The sequence below is a fragment of the Pseudorca crassidens genome, chromosome 20 (assembly GCF_039906515.1).
Source record: "Pseudorca crassidens isolate mPseCra1 chromosome 20, mPseCra1.hap1, whole genome shotgun sequence".
Classification (NCBI taxonomy): Eukaryota; Metazoa; Chordata; class Mammalia; order Artiodactyla; family Delphinidae; genus Pseudorca; species Pseudorca crassidens.
Genome location: NC_090315.1, coordinates 7,948,671 through 7,961,134, shown reverse-complemented (window position 1 = coordinate 7,961,134; position 12,464 = coordinate 7,948,671). Strand labels below are relative to the sequence as shown.

The 12,464-nt window shown below is 53.5% G+C and overlaps 1 protein-coding gene and 1 non-coding gene across 4 annotated transcripts in view; both read left to right on the top strand.

Annotated features, from left to right (window-relative positions):
- The first annotated feature begins 565 nt into the window (after positions 1–565).
- MYBPC2 (myosin binding protein C2) overlaps positions 566–12,464 on the top strand; it is a 24,462-nt gene continuing 12,563 nt past the window's right edge. The window contains exons 1-12 of one of the 3 annotated variants that reach the window (XM_067718947.1): positions 566–710; positions 1,804–1,893; positions 2,412–2,498; positions 2,648–2,796; positions 3,111–3,228; positions 4,046–4,094; positions 4,282–4,341; positions 6,489–6,682; positions 6,930–7,062; positions 9,231–9,355; positions 9,446–9,551; positions 11,098–11,270. In XM_067718947.1, coding sequence (XP_067575048.1) covers positions 692–710; positions 1,804–1,893; positions 2,412–2,498; positions 2,648–2,796; positions 3,111–3,228; positions 4,046–4,094; positions 4,282–4,341; positions 6,489–6,682; positions 6,930–7,062; positions 9,231–9,355; positions 9,446–9,551; positions 11,098–11,270 — 1,303 coding nt within the window. In that variant the 5' untranslated portion in view covers positions 566–691. The remainder of the gene's footprint in view (positions 711–1,803; positions 1,894–2,411; positions 2,499–2,647; positions 2,797–3,110; positions 3,229–4,045; positions 4,095–4,281; positions 4,342–6,488; positions 6,683–6,929; positions 7,063–9,230; positions 9,356–9,445; positions 9,552–11,097; positions 11,271–12,464) is intronic. The other 2 variants (XM_067718948.1, XM_067718949.1) reach the window with 2 other exon arrangements.
- TRNAG-UCC (transfer RNA glycine (anticodon UCC)) lies at positions 7,338–7,410 on the top strand. Its single transcript has one exon. It is a non-coding gene; the product is annotated as a tRNA-Gly (tRNA).

Here is a 12,464-nt window from a genome sequence, read left to right as displayed (position 1 = left end):
CCACGCCCGGGGGTGGGACTCCGGAGTCCCCGACACTCAGTGCCCTCCCTGCGGGCACAGAGACCTCCCCCCGCCTCCCCCGCGGCCATCCTGCCTACCCTGGGAAACCGGACCCTCCCTCCCGGCTCTGGTTTCCCGAAAACTCCTGACTTGCAGATACTAAGAATGGCTTTCTAGACCCTGTCTTCCCCACCATCCTCAACCCCCATGCCGGAGTTCTGGCTCAGAGCCCTCACCCACTTCAGACCCCAGTCCTTTACTGTCCCTCCGCCTAGGACCCAAGAGTCCAGGCCCTCATCCTTCTTTCTCTGGGACCCAAAAATCTGGACTCCAGGTCCCTTCTGCACCGGGACCCAGGAGTCCAGGCCCTCAGGCCCCCTTCCCTCAGACCCGGGAGTCACCCGCCTCTGGCACGTCCTCCCTCGGACCCAGGTGTCGGAACCCCAGCCCCTCCTCCCTGGGGACCTGGCATTCAGCCATCTCTCCTTGTCCAGCTGTTATTTCTCGCCCTTTCGAACACACAGGCGGAATGTGGGGCTGCAGGGGAGGGTGGGGAGGCGCGTCTGATGCCTCCCAGGGCCTCCTGGGAGTCTCGGGACTCCTTAAAGGGCTCCCCCCGGGGCCCACCTGTCCACCTTAAGGCCCATCGGGACACAGCTGCGGTCAGAGGAGAGAGAGCAGGTCCGCCGACATGCCTGAGGAAAAACCAGGTGGATTTGGGGACTCCCTCCCTATGTGGAGACGCGATTCTGTTTTCTGAATGGGGACTGGGGGCTTCTCCCTCCATAGGGTTGGGAGAATGGGGTGCCTTCTCTGTGTGGGGAGGAGCTCCCTTCCTTGTGTGGGATAGGAGGGTCCCATACTTGTGTTAGGTGGGAGGGGGTTTCCCCTTCCCTGTGGGGTGGTAGGGGTTCCTTTCTCTGGGGAGTTGGGGGTTTATCTCTGGGTGCAGATGGAGATTCTCTGATTATGAATTTGTGTCCCTTTTTCTCGTTGAGGATGGGAGTCCTGTGGTTGTAGACTGCGGAGTCTTTGCAGGGTGTTTGGGGTCCTCTACATTTGGGGATGGGGTCTTCTGGGAAGGGACCAGGGTCACTTCTCTGAGTGAGGATTGGGGTCTTTCGCTGCAGGGGAATGAGGTCCTCAATGTGCCTAGATATTAGAGGTTCAAGGTACAAGGTTGTACAAGGTTGAGGGGACCTCATTTCAATGGGAATTGGGGCTTCCCCATGTAGGAATTAGGGGACATTCTCCATATAGAGGCTGGTGAGCTTTTCTTCATGTGCAGTTTTGGGGCCCTTCTTTGAATGGGACTGGAGGCATTTCTTTATATGGGGTTGGGGCTTTCTCTCTATGAGGCAGTGAACAGAGGAGACACAAGCCCCCAGGGAGGACCCCTCCTCCCGGGGTGTCCAGTCCGCTGGCACCAGACCAACCAGGCTGAGGGATGGTGGTCCAGCCCCTGGCTGCAGCTGGGGCCCCAGCGGGCCAGGTGCCAGCAGGCAGGACGGGTGCAAGATGCTGTGGTCAGCACGAGTATCCAGTTTCCAGCCCAGGGGAAGAGCTAATTATACCTCCAAGACCTAAAAGGTCAGAGCCTGGTGGCCTGGGTGGATGGGGCATGGCCTGCCTGGGGCAAGGAGAAACCGGATCTCACAGACTCTGGGATTAGAGATAAATTTACACCTGGACTGCTGGACTCCAGATTCCGAAGGAGGAGGGGCCCAGGGACCTGCACTCCAGGGTTCTGGAAGAGGAGAACGCTGAGCACGTGCTCAACTGTGAATATCTCCTGCCTCACAGCAGCCAAAAATGCCCCCGCAGGCAAAGATGCCACCAAACCGGCTCCCAAGGAAGCCCCGCCTCCAGAGGCTCTTGCAGAGCCCCCCAAAGGCGAGATGGTGTTCCAGAGGGCCGGGCAGAAGCTGGCACCTCATCCCCCAGCCTCCGCTGGCCCCTCTGCACCTTCCCGCTCTCTCTCCTTTAGTCCACCCTCCCCACAGCTCCAGTGCTGACCGCCCTCCCCGGCTCACAGCCTTCCCTGGCTCCCCAGTGCCTCCAGGACAGAGCCTAGCCCCTCAGCCTGGCCTTCAAGCCCCCAGCAACTGGCTCATTCATCACCGAGTCCTGCCCAGCTCTGAATGCCCCAGTCTATCCTCTCCTACCCCAAAGCCCCATTTAAGACCATCCGGTTCACAGATGGGGAAACTGAGGCCCAAAGGGGCGGGGAACCTGGTCACGCAGCTACCTGCATGAAGCGTGGTCTCTCCCAGGTCAGGGGAAGCCACTGTGCCCCAGGGTCTTTGACTGCTGAGCAGAGGTCCCTCATTCACTCTCAACCCAGCCCCCAAAGTGGCCTGCCGTCCCCTCCCTGGCCGGCCTTAGACCCCCTAATCCTGTCCCCTGAGCAGAAGCCCCACCTGAGGACCAGTCTCCCACCGCTGAGGAGCCCACCGGCATTTTCCTGAAGAAGCCAGCCTCTGTGTCGGTGGAGACTGGTGAGGGGTGCCTCGGGGAGGATCGGGTGGGGGCTGGGCTCCTGGGTCTGAGGGAGGCGGGGCTGGGCTCTCCCGGCTTCCCAGTCCTCTCCGTAGAGTCTTATGACTCCTGCCTGGCCATTCCCTCCCACCCCTCCACCCCCACCCAGGAAAGGATGCCGTGATCTTGGCCAAGTTGAACGGGAAAGAGCTGCCGGACAAACCAGCCATCAAGTGGTTCAAGGGGAAGTGGCTGGAGCTGGACAGCAAGAGTGGGGCCCGATTCTCCTTCAAGGAGTCCCACGACTCTGCCAGCAATGTGAGGACCCTGTGGGGACTCGAGGGCTTGTGGGCCAGGGCTGGAGATCGTGTGGAGCTCCTTGGTAGGGGTTGTGCCGGGCAGGAGGGAAGAATGTTTGGGCCGGGGCAGGGTGCACCTGGGCACGGCGTGTGCGTGCCCAGAGAGCTCTCAGGGTCAGGGACGCAGGCCCCCAGAGGCCAAGATTGTCCAGGCATGGGAAGAGACAGCTGGCCCTTCCTGGGGGCACTCAGAGTTGTGAGGTGGGCTCTGGGGGAGGTGGGGTGGCACTGGGGGTCGGACATGTGCACCCATACCCCTGGCCTGGCCCCCAGGTATACTCCTTGGAGCTGCACATCGGGAAGGTGGTACTGGGTGACCGCGGGGATTACCGCCTCGAGGTCAAAGCCAAGGACATCTGCGACAGCTGTGCCTTCAAAATTGATGTGGAGGGTATGCTGGCGGGGGTGGGGGCCGGGGGTCTTGGGTCTGGTTGGGGGGATGGATCTGTCAGCCAGGTGTGGGGAGAGTATACTGATGTGGGGACAAGGCGGGCACAGGTTTTCGGAAGATGGAGCACAGAGGCAGGGGTCAGGTTGTTCAAAATAGGGGAGACGATCTACCGGCTTAGAGGGTGAGGAGGTGTAGATTTGGGGGTGAAAAGGTTCAGGGTTTGGGGGTGTTCACGTGGAACTTAGGAGGTGAGTTATGTAGATTCCAGGGTCACAGTGTACAAGCTTGAGAAAGTGGCAGTAAGGGCTCGGGAAGTGAGGGTGTCCCAGGTTTTTTTTGTTTTTTGGTTTTTTAAAGTATAATTTCCATTTTATTGTCTACTGTTTATTTCAGGGGAGTCTAAGGGTGGCCAGGTTTAGGGTGAGGGTATACAGGATTGATGGAAGGCTACACAGATTTGGGAGCATGTGTATGGAACTCTGAGAGTGTACAGGTTTTGGGGCATCTGCAGCCCAGGATGTGTGGGGACTTAAACATGGAGGGCACAGGGAATGAGGCTGCCCAGCCCCGGGGAGAAGGGCCAGCCGGCCCAGGTGTGAGGGGGATACAGGCCGCTGAGAGAGGGTGGTGCATGGCAGCCAGGGAAATGCGTCTACAAGCAGAGGGTGTCCAGGCCCAAGTGAGAGGGTGTGCTGGCCCAAGAGATGGAGGAAAAGGGGTCTGGGGGAGGTTGTGCAGGCCCGGGGTGGGCACTCTTGTTCTTAGATCAGGCCTTGCCTCCAAGCTCACCTTCCCTTCCCCCATTGCCTCTCCCCAGCGCCCAATCAGGACTCCGCTGGGCAGAGTCTAGAAAGCTTCAAGCGTTCGTAAGTGACCCTGGACCCTGGGGAGGGGCAGGAGTATGTCCTGGTGCCAAGGACCATGGGAGGGTGTCCCTTGGGAGGGGCAGCTGTGGGAGAAGGGGAGGATCAGGGAGGGCAAGGAGTGGGGACCCAGGGTGAGTCTGAGGGTCGGGACCTCCATGGGGTTCACACTCCCTCTCAATGGCCACAGGGGTGAAAAGATGCAGGAAGGCAAAGGTGAGCTGGATTTCAGCAGCCTGTTGCAGAAGAGGTGAGTCCACCCCGCCTGGCACAGAAAGGGGAGATGGGGCCTCAAGGAGGAGAAGGATGGTGGGTGAGGCCCCCCTGCCCCCCGTTGCTTCCACACTGCCATCCCAGGACTCTGCCTCCCCTCCACCTACCCATTCCTTGCCCACCCAGCCACCTGTCCATTCACCCATCCACCCATTCACCCACACCCCTACCCACAGCCCCACCCAACCAACAATCTGCCCATCACTTCTCCTACCTACCCACCCTTTAACCCATCGTCCTCACATCCACTTTCCTGTCCACTCAGGCTCCAATTCACCTACTCATCCACCTGTTCACCCAACCAACCATCCATCCATCCACTTGTCCATTCACCCACCCACCAGGCTGTCCACTCATCCAGCCAGCCAGCCAGCTATTTATCCATCTACCCATCAACCCACCCACTCACCAGCCTGCCCACTCATCTATTCAGGCAACCAGCTACCTATTTATCCATCTACGAATCTACCCATCCACCTACCTGCCCACCGCCCATCCATCTGCCCACATATCCATTCATCTACCCGCCTCTTCCCACTTGTCCGTCCATGCATCGGCCATTACACTCAGCCACCCATTCATTAACCCATTCATTCATCCTTCACCCACCTACCGCATCATCCACTTCCCCATCTATTGAGGCACCCGTCTATCCACGTTTCCACCAGCCATCTGTCTACCATGCATCCACCTTCCCATCTGCACCTGTATCTCTCTTTCAACTGAGTCCAACATCCCACCCATCTACTCATCCACCTACCCACCTAGCCAGGCTTTCCTCTGTCAACTGTTCACCTCTTCAACGGCACACCCATCCTCCCAGATAGCTCCCTGTTAGACTCATCTATATGAAGTTGCTATTCTGTAGGTAAAAAAATGATTGAATACTGGCAATTTCATATTATTCTACATGATGCTTGTCCAATCACTCTGTTATTCATTTTCTGCTGGTCCACGGATCCATCCTTCTACTCACTCAACTATCTCCATAACTAAATCCCCAGAAGCTCCATTTACTAATAGATTCATCTGTCTGTCTTTACCCAGCCAACCATCTTCCCAGGCATCTTCCATCAACATATTCACCCAACTGCTCACCCAGCCATCTGCCACCAACTCATCAATCCACCCACTTACCCAGCCATCCTCCGTCAACCCATCCACCTGTCTTAATGCCACCCATCCCCTACCAGCCTACCCATCCATTGACCCATTCATCCATCAACTTAGCCATCCATGGACCCCTCCACCCATTTACCAGTTCCCCACCTAATGCTCTGTACATCAATCCAGATATTCATATGTCCCCCAAATTCACCCACGCATCTATCCTTCTTTTGTTCCCTCCCCTTCCTTCCTTCTTTCCAGAGATTCACTCTCTCTCACTCATCAAACATCTTCTGAGGCCTCCCGTCTACCAGGCCCTGATCAGGGGACAGGGAGAAGTTTGACTGGTTCCCTGACACTGAGTCGCTCATTGCCTTGGGAAGATGGGTCTGATCCAGCAGACACAGACACAGACCACGACTGTTTAGTGTGGTCAGAGAGAAGGTCCCACGAGGGCCTCGTGAGAGCTCAGAGTGAGGGCAACTGAGGTGCTGGCAGGACAGGGGGTGCCTCATGGAGGAGGGAACTTCGGTACTAGCATTTGTAGGATTGAAGAGCAGGTGGAGATGGGTCATCCAGGCAGGGACAGACGTTGTGCAAAGGCTGGGATGCAGGAGCGAGCCCAGAGTGCTCAGGAAAAGGCAAGTAGTGTGGTTTGGATGGTTGTGGGAGTGTGATGGGACAGAGGGCGAGGTTGTGATTTCGAGGCTGAGTGGCTGGGGTTTCCTCCTGAGGGCAATGGGGAGCTATGGAGGAGTTTTGAGCAGGGAAGGGGTGGCATCTGATGTGGGGGTCAGAAATAGCCCTCTGGGGCCAAGTGGAGAACCGACTGGAGGTGAAGAGATGAGATGAGGTCAGGAGGCCGGGGAGGAGGCTGGAGCAATGGTTCAGGTGGGACAGGATAAGGAATAACAGACCCAGAGAGAGAAAGTGACACAGCAAGTGAGTGGAGAAGGCAGAGGGAGACCCTCACCTCCTCACTCCCTGGTGGCCCCGGCCTGTTCTCTCCACCTTCAGGCAGGTGGTTGAGGAGGAGAAGAGAAAGAAGAAAGATGACGATGATCTAGGCATCCCGCCTGAGATTTGGGAGCTCCTGAAAGGGGCAAAGAAGAGCGAGTATGAGAGGATTGCCTTCCAGTATGGCATCACTGACCTCCGGGGCATGCTGAAGCGACTCAAGAAGGCCAAGGTCGAGGTCAAGAAGAGTGCAGGTCAGTGCTGGTCTGAGGGGAGACGGGCCCTGCCCATAGGGACTCCAGCACCATAGGTATCTGATGTTTGGACCCTGGACTTATCTTTTGGAGGTCCTAATCTGAGGAGTAATAGAGATGCCAGTTCTCAGGGGCCTCCAAGTTCACAGGAGGCTCTCTGACCTTGGTGGTCTGGGGAGGGAGACTTGACAGCTCAGGACAGTGAGAACCTCTCAGCTCCATCCCGCTTGCATCCCTCAATCTCCAGCCTTCACGAAGAAGCTGGATCCAGCCTACCAAGTGGACAAAGGCAACAAGATCAAGTTGGTGGTAGAGATTAGCGACCCAGACCTTCCCCTCAAGTGGTTCAAGAACGGTCAAGAAATCAAACCAAGTAGCAAGTATGTGAGAGGGGCAGTCCCCGGGTTGGGGGTATCCAAGTCCCAGAGAGGGAGTCCAGAAATAAGGCTGGCCACTCTTAACCCAGAAAGGGCACTCCCTCATCCATATGAAAAGTGCAAATACCTCGGTAGAAAAACAGACAAAGGCGATGAAGAAGAGGAATTCAGTTAGAAGAAACCCAAGTAGCTAATTCACTAAGTACATATTCAACCTTGCAAACACAACCACCACCACCACTAATAATAACGCAAGTCAAAACAACGGTCTTGGGACTTCCCTGGTGGCCCAGTGGTTAAGACTCTGCACTTCCAATGCAGGAGGCCCGGGTTCGATCCCCGGTCAGGGAACTAAGATCCCGCATGCCACAGCTAAGACCCGGCGCAGCCAAATAAATAAATAAAATAAATATTAACAAACAAACAAACAAAAACCCCACCAACGGTCTTTCTGCTCTCCAAATGGGCAAAAACTTTACAAAATGATAAAATCTGGACTCCCCTGGCAGTCCAGTGGTTAAGACGCAGCGCATCCACTGCAGGGGGCGCGGGTTCGATCCCTGGTTGTGGAACTGAGATCCCCATGTGCCTCATGCCGGGGTGCAGCCCCCCCCCCCAAAAAAAGGATAAAACCTAGTGCTGGAGAAGACACAGGGAAATAGGTCCACATGTTATTGGTGGGAATGTAAATTGGCAAATCTCCAAAAGGGCAGTGTATTCTAAAGCCTTTATCTGTTTTTAAAATATTTCTTCATTTTGGCTGTGCCAGGTCTTAGTTGCGGCATGCGGGATCTAGTTCCCCGACCAGGGATCGAACCCAGGCCCCCTGCATTGGGAGAGCGGAGTCTCACCCGCTGGACCACCAGGGAAGTCCCCCCAAAGCCTTTAGGTCGTGCAAGCCTAGGTATTTATCGTAAGGGCATGATCATGGTTATGCACGTTTAGCTGCAAGGATGTTCACTGGAACATTTGCTGCTGTAGCAAAAAGTCAAATAACCAAAACATACAATTCCGTGTTAAGGTGCTGTGCAGTCACTAAAAAAGATATTCTAAGATTTATACTGACATGGGAAGCTGTTCAAGATTAGTGTTATGTTGTTATGAAGCAGAAACCAACACACCATTGTGAAGCAATTATACTCCAATAAAGATGTAAAAAAAGAAAAAAACAGATTAGTGTTATGTGCAGAAGCACAGTGCTCATCTCTGCTTCACAAAATGTTAATCTACATGTAGATTAGATATAAAAAGATTGGAAAAAGAGAGGCCAAAATATTTGTAGCTGTTATCTCTTGATGATACAATTATGGATGGGTTCTATTTTTATTATTTTCCCCTTGGCTGTGTTTTCCAAATTTCTCATCACGAGCATTTTGGATAAGATAAAAATTATGTTAGTTAAGTTACAGGTTAGGCTTCCCTGGTGGCTCAGTGGTTGAGAGTCCGCCTGCCGATGCAGGAGACACGGGTTCGTGCCCTGGTCCGGGAAGATCCCACATGCTGCGGAGCGGCTGGGCCCGTGAGCCGTGGCCGCTGAGCCTGCGCGTCCGGAGCCTGTGCTCCGCAACGGGAGGGGCCCCAGCAGTGAGAGGCCCGCGTACCGCAAAAAAACAAAACAAAACAAAAAAAAAGATACAGGTTAAGTTGCTGTAACAGAGTCCCCAGAACATATTAATTTAGAGAGAAAGATATTTCTGGCGGATTGAGCTAGACGCAGGTTCCATATTTTTTGGCTACACCATTTCTCGTGGTGGTGTCCTCATCTGCATGATTGAAGCGGGTCATGGGCACATCTGTGTCTATCAGACAGGAAGCTGGCAGGAGAGAAGTCTAGAACAAGCACCGCAGAATTACAGATGACCTTGCAGTTATGCCATCACATCCATTCACATTCTGTCTGTCCAAGCGCAGTGGTGCGGCCCGCTGAGCCACAAAGGAGGCTGGGAAATGTAGTTGTCTAGGTGGGTCGCTGTGTGTCCCTGCTAAATGGAAGAAGACGGATATGGGTGGACGGTTAGCATTTCTGCTGTGGTTACGTAAATACTAGAAATTGGACCATCGATCTCCTCCCACACAATTTGGCTCTGAGAGGGAGTGGCCTGTCCTGAGGATAGATGGGTGGATGCAGAGTCTCCCCCGTGCCCTGGCTTGAGCTGAGACTTCTGCGTCAGGCACGTGTTTGAGAATGTTGGTAAGAAGCGAATTCTCACCATCAACAAGTGTGCACTGGCGGACGATGCTGCTTATGAGGTCGTCGTCAAAGATGAGAAGTGTTTCACTGAGGTCTTCGTCAGAGGTGAGGCCGGGATTTGGGCGTGAGCTTGGGGAGTGGGGCTCTGGAGGGGATCCTGAAACTACTGACCTCCTGTCGCCCTGCGCCCCACAGAACCCCCAGTCTTGATTGTCACACCCCTCGAGGACCAGCAGGTATTTGTGGGCGACCGGGTAGAAATGGCAGTGGAGGTGTCAGAAGAGGGCGCCCAAGTCATGTGGTAAGTGACTCTTGACCCCTGATCTCCACACAGATGCCCACAGTGTCTTTGTCTCACAGTGTCTTTGCCCACAGTCATCCATACAGATGCCCACAGTGTCTTTGTCTCAGTCTTGATCTTTAGGACCTCTCTCTTTTTTTTTTTTTAAATTCAATTTTATTAATTTATTTTTGGCTGCGTTGGGTCTTCGTTGCTGCGCGCGGGCTTTCTTTAGTTGAGGCGAGCAGGGGCTACTCTTCCTTGCAGTGTGCGGGCTTCTCACTGCCCTGGCTTCTCTTGTCACGGAACACGGGCTCTAGGCCCGCGGGCTTCAGTAGTTGTGGGGCACAGGCTCAGTAGTTGTAGTGCACGGGCTTAGTTGCTCCGCGGCACGTGGGATCTTCCAGGACCAGGGCTCGAGCCCATGTCCCCTGCATTGGCAGGCGGATTCTTAACCACTGAGCCACCAGGGAAGCCCCAGGACCTCTCTTGAAGATTTCAGACCTTTAACCGGTAGTTTCCAGGAGACCTCAGCCTTTCTCTATAAATCCTGACCCTCACCATGACCTCTTTCTGAAACTTCTGACCTCTCCCCATCCCATCCTCTTCCAGGTCTTTTTCCTGATCCCTGCTATTTCTGATTCTTTGAGTTATTTATTCACCCATTCAACCAATTATCCATGCTTTGACTATTCATTCATGTATCCATCCATCCATCTCCCCAGCCCCCAATCCATCCATCCGTCATCTCCCCATCCATCCCATTGATTCATCCATCCATCCACCCACCTGTCCACCCACTCACCCATCTACCCATCCATTCGTCCATTCTTACATCTATTCCCCCTCTAACGAGTCTTTATTGAGCACCTGTTGTGTGGTGGCACTCTTCCATGTATTGGAGAGAAAATGGAGAGAATATATATTAACCTGTCCTTGTGGAGTTTATGATCTGGCCAACTGCTGGGGTGGAGTGTGTGTGTGTGTGTGTGTGTGTTGGAGACAGAAACAGGCATTAATAAAGTCATCAGACAAATAAATATCAAAGTTTTATTTTGACAAATATTGATATTGCAGAGGATCAATAACTGATGCTATAACCACTTTTTGATAGGAGAAAAGGACTCAGGAGGTCAGGGAAAGCTTCCTGGAGGAGGTGACGATTGAGATGAGGTTCGAATGATGAGGAGGTAGAAGTGAAGTGGGAGGACTGGCCCAAGCAGGGAAGCACCATTTACTGAGGCCACAATATTTGACATCTCTCTGTGACCCTGAACTTCCTCCATGTTCTGACCTCTCCCCATGACCCTTTTTTTGTGTCTCCTGACCTCCAACTGAGACCTGTGGCCTGTCACCTCTTCTTCCTCTTTTTCTCCCCAACCCCCACCTGTGATCCATCCATTCTAGACACCTCTGTCAACCTTTGTCTCTCCTCCTTTGTGTGATCTCCCTTCTGACTCCTGATTCCTGCTCAGGACTGTCTGTCTGGCCCCTCACTCACCTCTGACATCCAGACTCCAGCCTAAGCGGGCCCCTCACTCTCCCCCTTCCTGTCCCCTCCACCCAGGACAAAAGATGGCGTGGAACTGACGCGGGAGGATTCCTTCAAGTCCATGTACCGCTTCAAGAAGGATGGGAAGCGTCACATCCTCATCTACTCGGATGTGACCCTGGCGGATAGTGGTCACTACCAGGTCATGACCAACGGCGGCCAGTGTGAGGCGGAGCTCATCGTGGAAGGTAGGGGGCCTCCCGGTGGGGCAGGGAGCCGCATTGCGCATGCTTCAACGCGCCACTCAAAGTTGCCCAAGCCCCACATCTTGGAGCTGTCCCTGACTCCTTCTTTGCCTCATACCCTACATTTGATTCACCAGCAAATCCCGGTGGCTCCACCTTCAAAGGATATCCTGAATCTCACCACTTCTCTCCACCTCCGTTGCCCTCACCTGGCCCAGGTCTCCATCCCCCCCCTCATACCCTGGACTGTGGCAATAGTCTCTTCACTGCTGTCTCTGTTTCTACACTTGCGCCTCAACCCTGACTCCAGCCAGAGTGATCCTTGTAAAATGTCAGGTGGTGAAAACTGAACACATTCTGTGGTCTAGTTCACAGGACTGGACCCATGTCGGTTTCCTGGTTTGGATAGTGGACTACAGTTACGAGAGATGTCATCATTGGGGGGAGCTGGGTGAAGGGTACATGGGACTCTATGTGCTATTCCCCCCCCCTTTTTTTTCTATGTGCTATTTTTACAAACTCCTGTGAGTCTGTAATATTTTCAATATAAAAAGTAAAAAAAAAAAAAAAAAGCCCGAGTCATTAATAGGCCAGATAAATGATGGTAGTTCCCTCTGTAGCCATAAAAAAGAACAATTTTTAGTTAGTGATTTGGAAGGGTTTCCAAGATGTATTGTTAGGTGAAGAAGCAAATATGCTGCTATTTGTATGGAGGGGAAAGAGAGGAAGCAAGGGAAGGAGGGAGGGAGGAAGGAAGGAAAGAAGGAAAGAAAGAAAGGAAGGAAGAAAGAGAAAGAAAGAAGGGAATGAACTGTGTGTACATCTTTGCTTTTCTGGCTATGAACTGGCTATAGTGTCTTTGGAGAAGGGATCGAGACCGGTACGATTGGAAGTGGGTGGGTGAGAGATTTCCCGCTCTATATCTACATCCTCTTATCATTTTATTTTTAAGCCATACAAGTCACATACAAGCAGCATACAAGCATTGTTTTATTTAAAAAATTTAAAAGAAAATGTAAGTCAGATCGCAGCCATGTTCCCAACACCCTCCAGCAGTTTCCACCTCACTCGGAGTCAATGCAAAGTGCTCTCCATGGCCCACGGGATGTGTCCTGCCTGTGCCGTCTCCCACGTCTGCTTTGCTCCCTCCGCACCAGCCTGCTGGCTGTTTCCCAAACCAACAAGCCTGCTTTCCTC